Source organism: Passer montanus, unplaced genomic scaffold (genome assembly GCF_014805655.1).
Source record: "Passer montanus isolate IOZ18808 unplaced genomic scaffold, ASM1480565v1 scaffold55, whole genome shotgun sequence".
Classification (NCBI taxonomy): Eukaryota; Metazoa; Chordata; class Aves; order Passeriformes; family Passeridae; genus Passer; species Passer montanus.
Genome location: NW_024370485.1, coordinates 1124654 through 1143766, shown reverse-complemented (window position 1 = coordinate 1143766; position 19113 = coordinate 1124654). Strand labels below are relative to the sequence as shown.

The window sequence follows — 19113 nt, the reverse complement described above, 5'->3', positions numbered from 1 at the left end:
GTGGGCGCGGGGCGGGCGCGCTGCGCTGAGGGCGCGGGGCGGGGCCTCTGCCCGCCCTTATCCCGGGGGCCCGCGGCTGCCCCGCGCCGCCACAGCCACCACCACTGCCACCACCGCTGCCATGACGGCCCCCGGAGAGGAGCGGGACGTGATGGCGCGGTACCGCTCCCCGCTGGTGTCGCGGTACGCCAGTGCCGAGATGGCCTACAACTTCAGCGAGAGGAAGAAGTTCGGCACCTGGCGCCGCCTCTGGCTCTACCTCGCCCAGGCTGAGAAGGTAACGGCGGGGCGGGCGCTGAGGGCACAGCGGCCCGGGGCGGGGGGAGCGTGGTGCCCCGATTTCCCGAAGGGCTCTGGCGGATGAGGGCCCGCGAATCGGCCGTATCTTCCCGGGGTTACCCTCGGGAAACAGCAGAGGAACTTTCCAGGCGTGTTCCGAGAAGGAAGGGGCGCGAGGGGTGGGGGCTCTGCGGGTTCAGGGTTATCCAACCCCTCTGTACACAATCCCTCCTGTCGCCCCTCAGCAAATCATTTCTTCTCGCCTCGTACCCTCCCCCTTGCACTTTTGCCTGCGCTGTAAAGTTGGTTTTGTGAAAGCTCTGCTAAGCAATCCTCGGTGAGGGGTTGCCTTTGAGCAAACAGCGGTGTCCTTCCCCAGCGCCCAGCTGTTTGCTTTGCGGAGGTGTGACGGGTGAGGTCCACTGTCCATTCAATCCGATGGCCGTCTGTCCGTGCCAGCCGGACCACCCCCTGCATCTGTGGCCGTTTGTTGTCAGATAGCCCTTTTTTTTCCGAGATAAGTTTACTTTTGGGCAAAGTTAGCCGTGCATTTACCCTGCAAGTAGCTGTGATGTTTCTGTAGGCTGAGTGCCACAAAAAAAAAAATAATGCCACAAAAGATTGAGTACCGTGTATTATTAATTCAACTATTAGGAAGCAGCCACTGAGAGTACGTCCATATGATTGCAGGCTGTTGTGTTAGTAGAGGATATGAAGTTGACTTTTTTAACATGCACTTGAAGCTAAACTCTTTGACTCTGGTCCTAATTTATGTTCAGCTATTATTACATCTTAATTGAGACACAATCAGTTTTTTTTTAAGTTGCACTGACTTGATTCCTTGTGACTCTTATTAGGTTTTTGACAGTGAAAAAGCTGTAATGTGTTCCCAAAAAAAAAAAAAAACACAAAACCACCCCACTTTCTTACAGAATGGCTTTAGCTTTCAGACTCAATAGGAGCCTGTTTGTTTTGTAGAGAGCCCAGTTTCTGTTTTCAAAGCCCTGGGATTGTTAGAAGCAATTCCAGCTCTAGGTCTGGCTGTTGCTGTGAGTGCAAGGGCAGGGAAGCGCCATGCAGGAGAATGAGCACGCAGTGCACAATGTCATTACCATGTTCCTTCTCCATGCAAGGATGGTATCACTACAGCAGCATTGTCAATAATATGCTGGACCAAATGTCATGTTTCAGGAGCTGAAGATGCAGTTACACAGCTGTGCTAAATAGGAGTTACCTTCCAAAGTACTCCATGCCTGATTTTGTCACAGTTCAGATGCTAGAGTAAGAAAGCTGCAAATCTCATCTGGCATAGGAAGTGTCAGTACTGTGAATGCATGCTTGAGGAGCTTTGCATGTTGAAAGCATGACAATTTAAACATATTTGTATCAATTCCATCAGATAATCATCACTTTTACTTCTGTTCAAGAACAGATTAGGTGAGTTGCCCAATAGCAGAAGCAATCTGCTTGGAAGAACCAGTCTGGGGCTTCTAGGTTTCCATTCCCAAATCCTGAATTCCGGGCTACCCCATCTATTGTCCCTTGCTCTGCCTCCATGGCCCCCCCAGAATTTTGTTCCCAGAAAGTAGAGATAGGTCTTACAACTTCTTGAGCTCTCTTTTCATAGTGGGAAGAGGGAGACTGCTATTTTTATCTGGCTCCTCATTCCAGAACAGTTTGTAATCTAATGTCAGCTCTGGACTAAAAAGAAGGAAGAGTCAGCTACTTCCAGCACCTGTTATCTCTGTCAGTGGTCAGTTAGTTACACGTACAAAGTTTCTTTAGGTTCTTTATAGAAGATGGACAGTATTTCTGTGAAAAAGAACACACACCCAAATACCAGGTAATAAATGGACTATGGCAATTTACTGCAGCACGTCCTCACTTCCAAGGCATTAATGTGTTGCTTCTTGGGTCATTCTTTTTGAAGATACATGGCTTATCTTTTCAGTTGCATTAAAAACCAAACATTAACAAATGAACTGCGGGCAATGCTTATTTTTGTCTTCTGGTAAATCAGATCTAGGAAAGTCTAATCACAGGTTTTCTTAAAAGCTGAAGGGAGTAGTAAGACAGAAGATATGTAGCTTAGTGATAAAATTTTAGGTAAAGTATAGGGCCGGGCAGATGGCTTCCAATATTCACTCTACTTAATAGGTGAAATTTTCAAGTGGTCCACTTGGAGCATATGAGATGAGAAGGGAAGAATTATTTCAGTAGAACCTGAATTTGGCAGAAAGTCTATACAATAGTGTTTTGCTCTTTTCAGCAGGCAATAGCAGGAGTTTGAAAGAGCAGGCTTAGCAAAGTGTGGGATTAGTAAGAAAAACTTCTATTTTCCCAACTGACAGTATTTAAAGTTTGGGTTAAGAGCTGAGGTGTCTGAATTTATACCCATCCCAAAACACTAGTTTAATTTTTTGCATAAATTTTTTTTAAAGTCAAGTACAAATTTCTTGGAGCTCTCTCTTTTTGTAGAAGTAGCTTTGACGTCCTGCAGCATTGAACTGACTTACAATATGCACATATGAAATATAATGTTTTCTTTCTTTCTTCAGTAACCCTCTATCTGTTTTTTCTGTCCATTTTAAGTTTAATTGTTTTTCTGTCATATTTCTATGATGGCCACCCAGTGTGCAGGAGCTGTGCCGCGTCATCCACCTGTTCTGCCCCGTCCTTTAGGAGAAGTGATGGACAGTCATAGCTGTTAGAGTGGCACATCAAAATATTGGGACAGTCTCAGAAGATTGACACCCTAAAAGCACAGTCCAGAGAGTTCATCGCTGACTTCATTGACCTGTAGTGCTTTGGGGAAAGCCTTGTGTTCTTCCTTATGTAGTTTACCTACTTGATTTTTTTTTAGGTACACGGGTTTGAAGGATGCTTGTTTTCTTCCCAAGGTAGTGCCAGTATCAGCAAAATCTCATAGGGAAGAGACTCACATGTTGTTTGTGGACAGATGAGAGCATCATTTCTCTTGGCACTCCCCCACCTTGCACATGTTCTACGTCAAGTCATCCTTTTTGGGGGGTTATTGCTTTCCTCTCTCTATGACTGTGTATACATGTTGTTTGTGGACAGATGAGAGCATCATTTCTCTTGGCACTCCCCCACCTTGCACATGTTCTACATCAAGTTATCCCTTTTGGGGGGGTTATTGCTTTCCTCTCTCTGTGACCGTGTACTGTGATCAGCTTTTCCCAAAGGATCACAGATGTCTGAGCAAGGCCTGAGATTTTAATCCTGGCACAAGAATTATTGCCTGCTGAGCTGCCTGTGCTTTTAGGAAGTTGCAGTCTATACCAGTGCACCTCAAAGGCAGCAGTCTGGGGCCAGGTGCTTTTCCCCATTTAGCTGGACACTCACAGGCATGTATATGTTTGTGGCAGTGTATGTTTGGATACTAATTATCTGATGAGGTCCTTGAGAACACATCTGCTTCACTTGCTGTCTTCAATTCCAGGTTCCATATCTACAAACCATTTTTTCAGTCAGTTTGATTCTGAACAGAACCAGTTTTTTTAATACTTTGAATCCTGGAAGCCTCCTGATTGGTAATTTCTCATTACTCATGCACAGGACAATAGTATTTTAATTTGGAAAAGGCAGAATACCCAGTTCATTGTGAGACATTTAATTTCTCAGTATCACAAAAAGACATTTTTTCTCATCTTAGTGGATTACACCAGTGTATAATCTGTGGTTGGATATCTTTGTTTTTAAGTCAGCTTGCTGAATTAGTTTCGAACATGAATGAGAAGCATTCATCTCCTTCCAGATCAAGTAACTGATTTCACAAGGTTTCATATTCAGTCTGAGATGAGGTACTACAGGACTTTTGAAAAGGTACAAATATATAAAACATATGCACCTTTTCATATGTTTTAAGCCCCCTGTTTACAGTTGTATGGGTTTAGTTGTGGTCCAGAGAGTTTTTCCTGACACAAGCTATTTAGTCACATGTTAGCAGGATTTTTCTTTACCCAAAAGATAAACTTCATTAAAAGAAGTTTAAACCATACTATCTTTATGTCACTTTGCCCCATGTACTTTAAGTTTTGTAGTTTTCACAGGAATTTTACATGAATGAGGAAGGTACAAAGCCCAAGAGGAACATCTGAGAATGAACACTGTCCTATCCCATTGGCAAAGGCTGGAGAGCCCTAGAATGAAAGCATTTGCATACAGCTCGTTTGTACCAAATTGTCACATTTCTGGAAGATGTCAGACAGGAGCAAATTATTTAAACAGCTTCTGTCTCAGTTTGTTGATGAAGAGAAAATGCAATGAAAGTTCTTTTCCCCTTGCAGTCACTTGGGCTTTCAATCACTGATGAGCAGCTACGGGAGATGGAAGCAAATCTGGACAACATTGACTTCAAGATGGCAGCGGAGGAGGAGAAGAAGCTGCGCCATGACGTGATGGCCCACGTGCACACCTTTGCCCACTGCTGCCCAAAAGCTGCAGCCATCATCCACCTTGGAGCAACCTCCTGCTTTGTAGGGGATAACACGGTAATAGTGTATTTCCAGTTGCCTGCAGAGCTGGGTAAAACAAAGCTACAGTTGTTTATTTTATAGCTCTTTATAAACTTTTCATTATAAAATATTAAGTGGATTTTTCAGTCATTTTTGTTAATTTTACTGTTGAAGTTAATTCAGTTCTTTAACTTGGCTACCCTAGGAAAGCATGCTCCACTTGCCTTCTTTCGCCTAATGTGAAGTAAAATCTGTCTGGAAGCTGTTCCCTAACCATTGCTTGTATGTTAAATATTCAAGGAGATAAGAGGGGAGTTGCAAACACATGAAGAAATGTGAACTGTGTGATTTATCAGTTGCACCCCTGTGACAAGAGTTCACTGACTTACAGAACAAGGTCCATGAGCTTTCAATTGCTACTTGGAACCCCTACATAATTCGGGGAAAACAGTGATGAAGAGAATGGATCAGTGTTAAGTGGAAAAGGAAGTACTACTGTTCTACAGGGCTGTAAAATATTTGTGAAGAACCTCATCTACAACAGAACGCAAACTGAAGCCTTATTTCTCAGTATATGTTGCTGTTCCACTGTTCAAGCCATTGCAACTTCACAGCTGCTTTTATTGCATGAGAAACTGATGTGTGATTATTTTTTCTCTACTCCTTTGCAAATCTGTTTAGCTTTTGGGTAATATCACCTTCCTTGTGACACCTGTGCCCAGCTGTACCTCAGTTTCAAAAGAAGGCATAAAGATAACTGGTGCCTCATCAGCCCACTTACTTTCCTGCTGTCTTCAGCCTACAGTGCCTGTATTTTCCACTTGGGACCATATGATTTAGTCTGTCATTCCATGGGCAGTCCCAAGACCTCAAAATAATCATTCACAGGTACTTGGTGGAATCAGGTCTTCCACCACTTATGACTTTCCGTGGACAGTGTAAAAGGAGCAATGGTGGATCCAGCATTTTTGTCATAGCAAGTTCAGTGCAAGCTCTGTTACAAGAAAGAAGGCAAATAATTTAAGAGGAGACTTTTGAATCAACGAAGCATAATTTGTGTCCTCTCTGAGAGAAACTGTTATGTCTGGTCCTTTAAACATGACTCAGTTCCTTTCTTTGCTTCTTTCAGGATTTAATTGTCCTCCGTGATGGGTTTAACCTCCTGCTACCCAAGGTGAGAAGGTGGTTCTGCAGTGTCTCAGAATTGGGGAGCACTCATGTCCTGTGCATAGCCTGTCTTTAACTTGGATTTCCCTAAACCTTTGTGGGAAGCTAGGAGGAGTTTTCTAGCTGGGTTGTTCTCAAAAAAGTGAAGTTCCGTTCCTTCCCTTTCCCAAATCTTTTCCCAGAGCTTTTTTGCTCACAGTGGGAATTACAAGCAGCTCCTTGTTTATCTGTGCCACAGGTACTACACAGCAATACAACTGTATTGCTGTCAGGATTATCTTAGTCTTATCCTTAGCTATATTCTAGGAGTCTGTCAGCATTCAAGAAACTATGGGATACAATTTTCTGAGGTCAAATATAGCAGGAGGGTTAGTGCAGTGGTGTCTCTCTGACCTGAATGAGTTGGCATCCAATTTGCCCCAGACTGTACATGTGTCAATTATTGCCCAAGCAGCTTTATTTCTGACAAGTTCCAGGAATAAAATACCCAAGATGAACCAACTGCAGGACTGGGTTGGGCATGAAGTTTGAGCTCAAATCCAATGACTTGTGTGAGCTCTTTCTTCAGCTGAAACATATCATATTCTACAGTTAGAGGGGACTGCACAGTTGCCCCTCAAGGTCCCTCCCTGCACAACTGCCCCTTCCTGCACAGTGGTTTCCCTCCCCTTTTTCTCAGAATGTTGTGCTTAAGCTTCTGCTGTGTTGCTTGGGGTTTTTTCCTCTCTCATTCCACCTCTTTTCTTTTCTATCCTTCCTGCTTCCACCAGCTCGCACGGGTGATCAGCCGGCTGGCCGACTTTGCTGAGAAGTATGCTGAAATGCCTACTTTGGGCTTCACTCACTACCAGTAAGTAACCAGCAGCCTTTGCTTTCTATTTGTTGTCTGTGCTTTGATTAAATTGACCTGCCACTGCTCTTTTGCCATCCTTTTTCCCATCTCTGACCAGCTGATGGTTCAGAAAAGGTGTATGTGCCTGACTCCAGGCCTGTTCAGGAAATTGGACTGTTGCTTTGACTAGCTGTCAGCAGTTGCTTCAACACGGCTTCATATAAAGGATAACTTCCAGGCAAACACAGATGTGCATGTTCTGGGCTGTTTCAAAAAAGCATGACTGGGAATTGCACTAAGCCTGTCTTCCAGTCAGATTTTGTTTGTTTTTCTTTAAATTATTTTCCGCTGCAGCCTAGAAAGTTTTGTTAATGCCTACTTGTTACTACAGATGCTGACTCAAAGGATAATGAGATCTGGGTGGTTCTCTTCTTGGGGTGGTTTAATTTCCTGCTTCATGAAGACTGTTTTCAGAAGCATTAAACTATACCCTAAGCTAAGCCTGCATCTTCTACCCCGGTGATATGGAACAGCAGAGGCAGGGAAATTAAGCACAGGTCATGTCAGACTCTGTGTCTGGCACTTTTAATATTTCTCCCAAAGGAGAGGGAAGGCATCGGGTCAGGTCTCTGATTTATTGTCTTGCTGTATATGCAGTGTCCGTTCCATCAGCTCTAGTCCTACAGCCCTATACATCTACTTTTTGGAGGAGTATCTGTTAGTTTATTTGGGCTTTTGGAAAGAGGATAGAGGAGTGTTCAAGAAGTGTGTACAAGGTGAAATCATAACTGATGTCTTAGACTTTTCTGTGTCGTGTGTCAGCAGGGCCTTTACTCTGTTTACAATCATGTCCCTGTTTTCCCTAGCCCTCCCTTTTCCTGCTTATGTACTTGCAGAGGCCTGTCTTGTTGCCTTTCACATCCCATACTAAATTCATCCAGGTGGGGTTTGGCTTTCCTTGCCCCATCTCTGCAGTGTTGAATAGTTCCTTTGTATTCCTCCTGGATCGCCTGTCCCTGCTTCCAGATCTTACAAGCTTCCTTTTTATGTCTGATCTTAATCGGGAGCACGTTGTTCATGTGTGTATGGTTTTTTGGAGTAGTATAGAGATTTTCTTTGGAGTTCATGTGGATAATTTGAGATGTTTCACTTTCTGGAAAGTGATTTCCAGAAACACCCCTGGTTTTGTCTCAAAGCATTTTCAGGGGGACTGAAGTGTAGCTGAAGCTTGCAGTTACTTATTCCAAGGTAGAGGTTTTACAAGAAGTGTTGGCTGACAGCATTGTTGAAGCATGTTTGCCCAGAGACTGAGTAAACGCATTTTTATAAATAAGAAGGAAAGGTTCCTGAGAGGAATAATTTAAAATCACAAAGTGAATGCAGATGTCTCTGTGCTAAGAGGTTCATACCAGTGCTGTGAGTCAGCCAGGGTGCCCCCCGTGAGCAGAACTGGGGTGGGGAGCAGATGCACCCCAGTCTGGCACAGCCCCTGCAGGCCGGCAGGGGGCGCCCGCCTGGCGCTTGGACACAGAATCGCTGTTTTCTTTCTGGTAACGTAATTCCATCTAATTCCTGAAAGGAATGATTACATCTTCAGTACCATTTACTGCTGACATTGGTACATCCTTCTGCCTAAGCCAAATCCTGTTAATTTCTGTTCAGATTAGTCAACAGAGCTGAATCTGTAGGGAACTCTTAATGGCAGACTCAGCAGTAAAGTGTGGTGCTTGGGCAAATCCTCAGTGAGTTATGTTATGTTGTTGACTGTTTGCAGACCTGCCCAGCTCACCACTGTGGGAAAACGCTGCTGCCTGTGGATTCAAGACTTGTGCATGGACCTGCAGAACCTGGAGCGGGCTCGGGATGACCTGCGCTTCCGGGGTGTGAAAGGCACCACTGGCACTCAAGCCAGCTTCTTGCAGCTCTTTGAGGGAGACCACAGTAAAGTACGTCAGACAGCCCAGGGTGCAGCCCAGGATGCAGTCTTGGCAATTTTCTGCTCTGGAATGCTGTTTTCTGTGAGGGAACATTGAGATTCTCACATTAAATTTACAATGTCACTCTGACCCCTCTGGATCATTGACAGGGCTCTCAGAAACTAAGCAGCATTTGGGAAGGGATGTTTCACAGAAAACAGAAGTTTTTTGACAAAAAAGAGAAAAGCAAAGACCATTTTTGCTCTTGCTGACCTTGCTGAGTTGTATTTTGAGCTCTTTTCTTTTTTTTTTTTTTTTTCACTTCACCCCAAGGTTGAAGAACTGGACAGATTAGTGACTGAGAAGGCAGGATTCAAGCGGTATGTAACATGCATTCTTAGCAGTGTGTGACTCCTGCTGGGAGTGTTGGCCCAGATCCCCCTGGCTGTCAAACCAACATCTCTGCTGTTGTTCACTTATTCTCCCTTGCCATCTTCCATTCCCAGTTGCATTTTCCCACATGAAGCTTCACCTTGTAAATAGGCCACTTCTTCTTGTCTCCCTGTCAAAGCACAGCTGTCCCTTTTCCTCTGTTTACCTCTCTCCCACCTGCATGCTGCCCCAAGAAATTGACAGCCTGAATCCAAAGTTGTTCTCATCTGAGCAGAATGACAGCCCAGCACTTCAAGAGCCATGTCACTGCTTGCTCAAAGTCTTGCAGGATTGTTGTGCCTGGCTGGAACACTCAACTTCTGTGCTTATTTCTAGGGCTTACATGGTCACAGGGCAGACCTACAGTCGTAAGGTGGATATTGAAGTCCTGGCTGTGCTGGCCAGTCTGGGGGCTTCTATACACAAGGTGAGCACCCTAGTTGTATACATTGGGAAGAGGCGAAATGTTTCAGATCTTGAAGAGAAGGTGTTTTGGTGCAGGATGCTCTGCTCAAGAAATATTGGTGTTCCTTGTTCAGCTGTCTTCTTCGTGATCATGAAAATTCACTGCTGGGTACATGCCTGTTACTCAGATCTCAAAGATCTTAAAACCAGTGACAAATAAAGCAAGTTAACTGAGCAAATTCTAAAATGGGTTAACAACTCCCACACCAGGTATTAGTCTAATCTATGCTAAATTGATCCAATTAGAGTAAATGTCTTTCCTAGTGGTGTATGAGTTCTTAAATTTCACCATTTCCTCCTAGTTAATTGCCTTGCTGATAATGGTGTTATTCTCTCTGTCCTTGTGGATTCCTTTCATTGATTTATCTCTGTTTCCTCCTTCTTCCTCCTCTTGGGCTAAAGTGATCTGTGGTATTTTCTTCTGGTTTGGTTTTTTCCCAGTTCAGTGAGCACACATTATCTGTGTTTGCAAATCACTTTGCAATTTTGTTATGCATTTTCAGTGTTCTCTTCTAATCTGTCTTCTACTCCCTGCAAGCATTTGCCCTTGTTGGAGTCCTTTTCCCATCTAATCCAGTGGACATGCTGTTTTCTGTGTTGTCTTGACAAACCTTTTTAGGCTAGGAAGTATGACTGCAGTGTCAATTTTTTGTCAAATTTTTCACTGCCCCCAGTTTACTGCTTGCACATAGATGCAAAGATTCTCCAAGAGCAGTAGTGCTAAGATACATTGGTGGGTGTCAGTTTGGTTCCATTTTGTTAATTTCTTATGCTTGCTTTCTAGATTTGCACTGACATTCGTCTTTTGGCCAACCTGAAGGAGATAGAGGAGCCTTTTGAGAAAGACCAGATTGGTAAGGGATGAGAGAGTTTTCCTGCACTGGTGTATGTGTCTTTTCATTTATGTTGGTGTGGCCTTTTAAACAAACTTAGAAATGTCACTGATAGAATTTTCTTTAAATTAACTGGAGTTGACATTGTTAGTCTTTTCAATCCTTTTTAAAGAAAAAGAAAAAACACCTTACCTAAAGGTTTCTGGATATTAAGTAATTAAAATCAGATTTGTTTTTGTGCACTCCCTGTGTTTGTGGGGAGAGCAGGAGTAGCCATGTATGTCCATTGCCTAGTGAGGCAGACATGGGTCTGAGGAGTGCTTCATGTTTTCCAGTCCTCATGAGGCTGACTGGAAAGTAGATTTTCAGCCCAACTCTGCATTTTGATCTTTATAAGCAGACAAATTAGGAACAATGAAACTAGGGTGGACCCTTACACCCTTGCCAGAAGAACACCAATGATGTGATTCTGACACTGTTAGAAAGGGAAGAAGAAATGTTGCATTTTGGCTGCCCTTAAATAGTTGTATAGAATTGAATCAGCGAATTAAGCCTTAGTCCTGTCTGGTACTTGTACCATTCTACATTCTGTGGATGATTTTCATACCCATTCACTAGAGCAACAGGCAGCAGTGTAAGCATCTGACTTTGAAGGACAGTGTTACTGAGCAGATGGAGGCTCGAACACTGCTAAGATTGCCATGGGTAGCCTAGAGAGATTGTGCTAAATACTACATTAAAAAGTACATTTGTCCCTTTTATGTGGTGGTACTTCTGTTTTGCAGAACTGCAAAAATGTCATCTCATTTTTTGTTTGCCCACATTTAGGTGTTCCTGATCCAAAGGGGAAAATGGTGGTGTTATTTTTGTTATTATATAATGCCCTTAGAAAATTGAAGCTTTAGTCAAAACTGTAATTCCTGACACATTTTTCTTTCCTGGGGGAGAACCTTCATCTCTTCTCCCTGAATGCAGCACTCCTGTAGCCCTGTTTGCATCCCTTTTCCTGCTTTGGCAGGCTCCAGTGCAATGCCTTACAAGAGGAACCCGATGCGCTCGGAGCGCTGCTGCAGCCTGGCCCGGCACCTGATGACGCTGGTGATGGATCCCCTCCAAACGGCTGCCGTGCAGTGGTTTGAGCGCACGCTGGATGACAGCGCCAACAGGTCTGTCCCCACTGTGCTCTGCAGCACACACAGGTGGCCTGCTGCAGAAAGGTCCTCTGGCCTCTTTAGAAAATACTGCCTGTAAACTAAACGCACAAAATACCACCTTGAAAAAAGCGGTGTCAATAGAGCCTGGAAACTACAAACTGGTTTCCTCTGTACCATCAGATAAAAATTGTTAGGTTTTTAATGTCAAGATCTTCTGTGAAGGAAACCAGCAGTGAAAGGGAGGGACACTGAAGCCAGGATAATGTATTGCTTTCACAGTCTTCCTGTTTCAATAGCACAGTATTACAGTACTCACATTTCTCAAATTCTGCTCCTTATTTTGCATGCAGTTTTTTGACCCTGCTTTTTTTTTCACTTTTTAGAGAATAATCCAATACCTTAACCTTCCAAATAATCTAAAAAAACATGTTTTAATTTTGAAAAATATTCTTTACAATAAGTAGTCGGATCCTGGAGAAAGAGCACAATTACTCTACATTTTAAAACATTTCATGAAAATCTGTGCAGGTCTTTAGGATACTGCTCAGCAAATTTTGCTTTGTTTTATAATTCTTCATTACGACTATTTTGAGCTGAGCAGAAGTTATCTACAATTATTATCAAGTAAATTACAGCAATTAAATTCAATGTTTCCATCTTATTTAGTACTAAATCTGCATAAAGCTCATACCTACCTTTTAGTTTCAAAGTCATATTTTAGTTTCAAAGTCATATTCTGTTGCAGATTTTGATCTCTTAGAATCTTAGAAATCTCTAGATTTCTAAGGTATGGCACCTGTGAGACAATGAACAGCAGCAGTTTTGGCTTAATTAATGCTAGATTAGCATGAAGATTGCTGACAAGAATGTTATTTTTAAAATGTCTCCACAAACGTAATACCTGCATAACATTTTGTGAAAAAATAGAAGATATTTTCCCAGGGGGACCTTACTTCCCAGCTCCTAGTCTCACTAAAAAAAGAGCTGCACAGGCAGCAGAAAACAATGTAAATTTAAGAAATTGCATACTGGTTGATGTGGTGTGTTTATTTCCCAATAGCTACCAAGTGTTGAGAGATGTACTGGAATGTTTAAAATTTTACTTTCATCTTATCTAGTAGAAAGACTCATCTGTCCACTTCATTAACCAATTATAAAAATCTGTGCTCTGGTTAAAGTTATAGTGTTTTGGAAGGAGAACAAGCCAGAGATAGTTCAATCCATCTACAATCCAGCAAAGTTGTTTAAAGGCACTGTGATAGAATTGGAGGGCTTAGATGTAGCACAAGGTTTAAGAACTAGGATATTTTGAAAGATCACGGTTTAGGATGGGCCAGGCCCTGCTGTCACAGATGGATGATGCTGTGTTTGCTGCACTGTGATGCAGAGCATTTTGCCTGATACAGCTCAGTTCCCACTACTCCTCGTTTCCCTCCTCTTTGCTTTTTGTCAGGAGCCTCCTTTGTGACCAGGAGCTGATTTCTTTGAGGAAGCCCTCACCAAACTCATGGATCCCCTTGGAAATTCCCCACTGAGCACAGCCAGGCACAGCATGAGCATGCAGCATGTCCTACTGCTGGAGAGTAGGATCAGTAGTAGACACTTCAACAGAGAACACACAGGGGAAGAGAACAGCTCCAGTGTTAGGCCACAGTAATGCTATTTAGAGCATTATTTAGAGAAGCTGAAGGATGTGAGGTGGGCTGGAACATGGCTTTCTTGCTGACCAGGGTTCTGGGTTTGTTTGTCTCATAGGCGCGTGTGTCTGGCTGAGGCTTTCCTCACAGCTGACATCATCCTGACTACACTGCAGAATGTCTCTGAGGGCCTTGTGGTGTATCCAAAGGTAAAGCAGGAGATAATGGACCTCCTTGGTAATGCTACAACTATGCCAAAGTGTACAAAAATGCTCCCACTCCAAGAATTACATTTGTATGTTAGTTTAAATGGTTTCTGAATTTTGCTCCATTCTTGCCATATTCTCACTGTTTTAGATAATAAGATAGGACATACGTTAGGGGCTTCTTATGAGGCCAATAACAGAGTAAATACAAAACTTGTCACAAAGGATATTTTTCCCTGAATTACAGAACAGATCTGTAGAACTCAGCAGCAAAAGATACTGTCTAGACAGATCTCATCCAGTCCTAGAACTTACTACAAGTTAAAAAAACCTGTTGGACATCTTTTCCAAACTAATGTCTCGTACAAGATATGGCTTCTAACTATTATCAACTTCAATATCTGGATTTCCAGAGCTAAGTTCAAAATGACAATGTATCTTTGCATCATGGGGACACATTTTTAATCAGAGCCTGTTATAATAGGACAAGAGGTAATGGTTTTAAACTGACAGAGGGACAATTCAGATGATATAGGAAAGAGGTTTTATTACAAAGAGGGTGATGAAACACTAGAATAAGGTTGCCCAGAGAGGTGGTGGATGCCCCATCACTTGAAACATACAGCATCAGGTTGGACAGGGCTCTGAGCAACCTGATCTAATTGAAGATGTTGCCACCCATTGCAGGTGGTTGAACTAGATGGCTTTTAAGGGTCCCTTCCAACCCAAACTTTTCTGTGATTCTGTCACCATTGACATTTTCCTCTCAAGGGGAGAGGAAAAAACTTCACTGTGAAGTTTTCAGTTGTCTATAGACTTTCTATAATGCTAATTCTTTTTTCCTGTTTGTTTTGTGTGTGTGTTTAAGGTGATTGAGAGAAGGATCCGGCAGGAGCTGCCATTCATGGCCACAGAGAATATAATCATGGCAATGGTGAAGGCTGGGGGCAATCGTCAGGTACAAATGAAGTGTCCAAATTACCTTTGTTTACAGCCTGCTGTTTGTCTCCTGAGAAACAAATGTTTCTGGGCTCTTGTCCTGTCTCACCTTTCTCCACTCTTCACCTGCTCCCGCTGAGTTATTACACTGGTGCTGCAAAGCCAGGCTCTGCTCTCTGAGGGGAGAGCACTTGTGGAGATCCCTATTTTCAGTGTTAGGAACACTGTGTGTTTGGGCTAATCTGGCTGGCTGTGCTGGAGAAGAGGGAGATCTATTTTTATGTTTGATACTAGTAGGCGTTTTCCTTTTTTAAGTGTTTGAAGGCACTTGGAACGCAGGCCAGGCTTCTTTAAATGGAACATGTTGGCAGTTGGCTACCTTATAAATAAAAAAAGGATGAATCAGTACTGTTAACAAAAAAAGCAAGTAAGACCATTGTGAATCACTCCATTCATGTATCATTCTTCCCTAACTCAGTACAGTATATTAACCACTTTGTCTATAGTCCTTCATTCAGCTTCCTGTGTTCAAGCAGACTGTAATTAAATATTTTCCACAGTAAATAAACCCAGACACAATTAGATTATATTTCGTTATCATTTAATTTCACAGTTCAGGTCAAAGTTGATAATTGAATTTCCATCTTAATGAAACACCTTATTTTCATTTACCTTTTAGATAATAATTTTTCCTTCTGTGATTATTTCCACATCAAGGATAGAAGTGAAAATTGCGAGAATAATAAAAGGGTTTAATAGAAGCTTTGAGCAGAATATATGTAGTTTCAGTTTTCTGAAACAGTTGTTGCAAATCACCCATTATATTAGTCTGGAAACATCCTTTTTTCCCCCGTGTGTTTCTGATGTCAGTGGGTCAGTGAGTAAGCTTCCTGACTAAATGCATTAAGGGTCACATAATGTGAATCACATTCTGTGATTCATTTGTGTCTCTTGTTGACCTGCCTTCTTTCTGATGCTGTTTAATTACATACCCATAGGGCTTAGTACTTTGTAGAAGGTGTTCATATTCACATTCATACGTTCTGGTTTTGTGTGATGGGAACTTTGGAACAGCACATTTTCTAGGTTTTCCCACCTCATAGCACTGAAACTCACTTCCTTTCCCCACTACTAAACAGATCCCTCCTCTAAATATCCAGAAGATAGATGTGTTCATCTGAGGCAGGTCAGTGGTGAAGCAAAATTACATTTGCATAGAGGAAGCAGGATTATTTTTGTCCTAATTGTAGATCAAGGATAATACATTTAAGGAGAAGACTCCTGCATAGCTGTAAATGCAGTCACATGGCTGTATTTAGAACCAGCATGGCAATATCTGATTTTGCAGGTGGTACCTGACTACAGTTGGGTTCCCTTGTTCTTACCAGTTGATTCCAAAGGAATGGGGTTTTTTTCCTCAGTCTATCTTTATGTAGGTCATGGTTTGCAAAGTCTCCAAGCCCTAGAACAACTCCTAAGAGTATTTGGGAAATTTGAAGAATTATTCCAGTGTCATTAGCAACAGGGAATGTATGTGACATTTGAACTGTTTTAGCCTCAAAGGGCAGATGTGAAAGGATGAAGAAAATCTTGTTTTAATGTAGTGGCATGTGAAGCACTGCAGTCAAAACTGCATCTTCTTTTTGCACCGTCCAGGGCAATACACTTTGGTATTTTTTCCTCCCACACAAGCTGGTGAGATGAATATGTGCTGTCAGTGGCAATGGAATGACTTTTTTCTTTTTCCATCTTCCTCTCCCTGGTACCTACAGGATTGCCACGAGAAAATTCGTGTTCTCTCTCAGCAAGCAGCAGCTGTTGTGAAACAGGAAGGGGGTGATAATGACTTCATTGCCCGTGTCCGTGCTGATCCTTACTTCAGCCCTATCCATAACCAACTTGAAAGCCTGTTGGATCCCTCCTCCTTCACTGGACGTGCTCCTCAACAGGTAAAGTAGTGGAAAGAGGCTGTGGGTTGTAATGCAATGTGTAGGTTAATCCTGCATCCTCTTGTACACTCTGTTTACTACAGAGTGTACATATTATATAGCTGTAGCCATACTACTAAGGAAGACATATTTTTCTCCTTTGATTTCCTTGGCGTTCTTGACTTTCTTCCCTGTGGCTTCACACTTTTGACCCTGGACATACCAGACTGTTGGGTGTCTTTGTGAAAGAGAGACCCCAGTGAGACAAGCAGGTCTAGATGGCGGGGGAGGAGGAGGGAAGTCCTTTTCCTAATTTTATTTTTCTCATCTTGAACAGGTGGCAAAGTTCCTGAAGGAAGAGGTTCGACCAGCGCTGATTCCATACCAAAGCAAGATGAGTGGGAAAGTTGAACTGACACTTTAGGTCTGCAAATGTGTGTGGGTACAGGAAGATAATAAAAGCCTTATTGACCCACGTCTATTTACTGTGTCATGTTCTTTTGGTTCTCTACAGTACATTTAGCCCCCGGAGCTTACAGCCACCTTGATTCCAGATGGGCTTTTCATTCTTTGTTTGCTGTTTGATGGAGGTCTTTGACTATTGATGGAGGTCAAGTCTCTATCTATAGTGTGCTGAGTTACTGAGAAACGCTCAATTGTGACAAGGTAACTTTATCACAGCACCTTCATTGGCCCCTTAGAGAGCACTGCCAGCTGTTACAGAGCAATGCCTGGTGCTGCCTGACATTCACTTAGGACTGACTTGTTGAAGAGCAGAGCTAAGGGGAACTGAGCCCACTCCCATTTTCATCTTTCTTTCCATACCCTGAAATTTTCTCCACAGGTGTCTCAAAAGTTGACAAGTTTGTCCCGGCTTTCAGAGTATTGTGACTTGGGGAGCAAACAAGCCAAAGTATTAGAAATAATGAAAGAGGGAGGCCATGGAACTTCATGGCTCATCAAACTGATGCTCCTTCAGTGCTCCTTTCCTAGTTTAATACTGTAGCTGTGGCTCTGTATCTTCTGAAAATCATATTTACAGTTGTGTTGTTGGTAAGAAACCAGTCACTGTGTTCTGACTGTGATTTTGGTCCTTGGCTGTAGGTGTGTGATTATGGGTGGCAGTTGGACTCTGGCATGTGAAAGTTGTTCTTTACTACAAGTTTTGTCTGGTAAGGAAAGAAAAAAGATACTGGAATTGATTGAATGGCAGAGAAATTCAAGAACTTCAGTTTTATTTCTGACATGAATGATCTGTTTTGTAATGTCTGTGCTTTACTGGACTTTTAGTAGTGGATAAAATTCTTTTTGCTTTGACTTAATCTGGAATAATTCCCTTACCTCTTCTTCCAGTGTTATTACATCACACAGCATTTCTTCTGCTTCAGTGCAGTAAAAATCTCTCTCTCTGGCCTCTTATTCAGACCCTCAGAGGTGACATGATGAGGATTACTTGATGATTTTTGAAGTGTGGTTGCTAAAGAAAATTTTTAAAAGCAGAACTAACTGAAAGAGCCTACCTGCTGTCCTTCAGGCCATCCTTGTTGAAAGAGGATTTTAAAGTACTGTATGTTTTAATAAGGCTTGTCTTTATTGAGTAGTTAAGAGCAGTGGGAAGCTTCAGGCTGTGATCTTCTTCCATTGAGACTGCTCTGGCTTTACCTTGCCCGTAGAATATGGCATTCAAAATGTCTCAAACATTTGTGAGTTTGATGGTGTTTAAAACATTTTGCTTGCTTATGCTATTAACATTTAATTAGCCATCTGTTTGAAAAGGATAACTCTAATTGAACCCTCGTCATTTTCAGGCTATTACTGAAGCCAAGAAAGAAAACAGACAGATGCGTAAGTCCTTCTTTTTTGGTCCTCTTTCCTCCTTAAAAAAAAACAAACAACCCTGTGTGGAGAGGAGGAACAGTATCTTTTCTCATCATTAGAAATAAATTGTCAGGTAGAGGCTGCCAGCTGTGAGCTATTGGACTTGTTTTTCCTGGAAATTCTAAAACAAGTAACAGTGGTGCAGAGGAAAAGTCGTTCTCCTAGAAAATTGGCCTGATAAACAAGTCCTTTAGGAGACTTCCACTCCTTGGTTTGGGACCTGACTTTCTACTTTCCTGCAGAGTTGGCAGTGGCAACAGCCAGAGATGTAATTCTCCCCTCTGCCTGGTTGTTGGGAGGTCAGCAAGCAGTGCTTCAGGAGCAGCTCTCACGCGTTCAGCTGTACTTAGCACTGGTGAGGGCACGCCTTGAGTCCTGTGTCCAGTTCTGAGCCCCTCCGTTCACAAAGGACATTGAGGGGCTGGAGCAAGTCCAGAGAGGGGCAGTGGAGCTGGTGAGGAGTCAGGAGACAGATGTGATGAGGAGCAGCTGAGGGAGCTGGTGTTGTTTCGCCTGCAGAGAAGGATGTTTAGGGGAATTGTCACTCCCTACAACTACCTGGAAGTAGCGGGGAGCCAGGTGGGGGTCAGCCTCTTCTCCCAAGCAACCAACAAAAGAGGCATAGCCTTAAGCTGGACCAGGGGCGATTCAGGATTCATTAAGAGGAATTTCACAGAAAGGGTGATTAGACAGGGTGGTGGAGTCACCGTCCCTGGAGGTGTTAGACTGGACGTGGCATTCAGTGCCATGGGCTGGTTGACATGGTGGCGTTCGGTCAGAGGGTGGACTCCATGATCTCAGAGAGCTTTTCCAGCCTAACAGATTCTGTGATTCCGTGACAGTTTCGAGAGGCCCGCTCCCGCTCTGGGCCCCTCGGTGCGTGTCCCTGCAGCCCGTGCCGGGCAGGGCCGTGCCGCCGGCCGGGCCGCGCTTCCCGGCCTACAACCCCCGCCGCGCCGCGCGCCGCCG

The 19113-nt window shown here is 43.1% G+C and overlaps 1 protein-coding gene across 1 annotated transcript; it reads left to right on the top strand.

Moving 5' to 3' along the window:
* The first annotated feature begins 53 nt into the window (after positions 1–53).
* ADSL (adenylosuccinate lyase) lies at positions 54–16747 on the top strand. Its single transcript, XM_039725457.1, has 13 exons — positions 54–277; positions 4590–4793; positions 5887–5931; positions 6695–6774; positions 8531–8702; positions 9006–9052; positions 9441–9531; positions 10354–10423; positions 11421–11568; positions 13312–13402; positions 14268–14357; positions 16111–16287; positions 16604–16747. Exons 1-13 carry the CDS (start codon positions 122–124, stop codon positions 16688–16690), a joined length of 1458 nt encoding a protein of 485 aa, XP_039581391.1. The 5' UTR covers positions 54–121; the 3' UTR covers positions 16691–16747.
* Positions 16748–19113: the final 2366 nt, after the last annotated feature.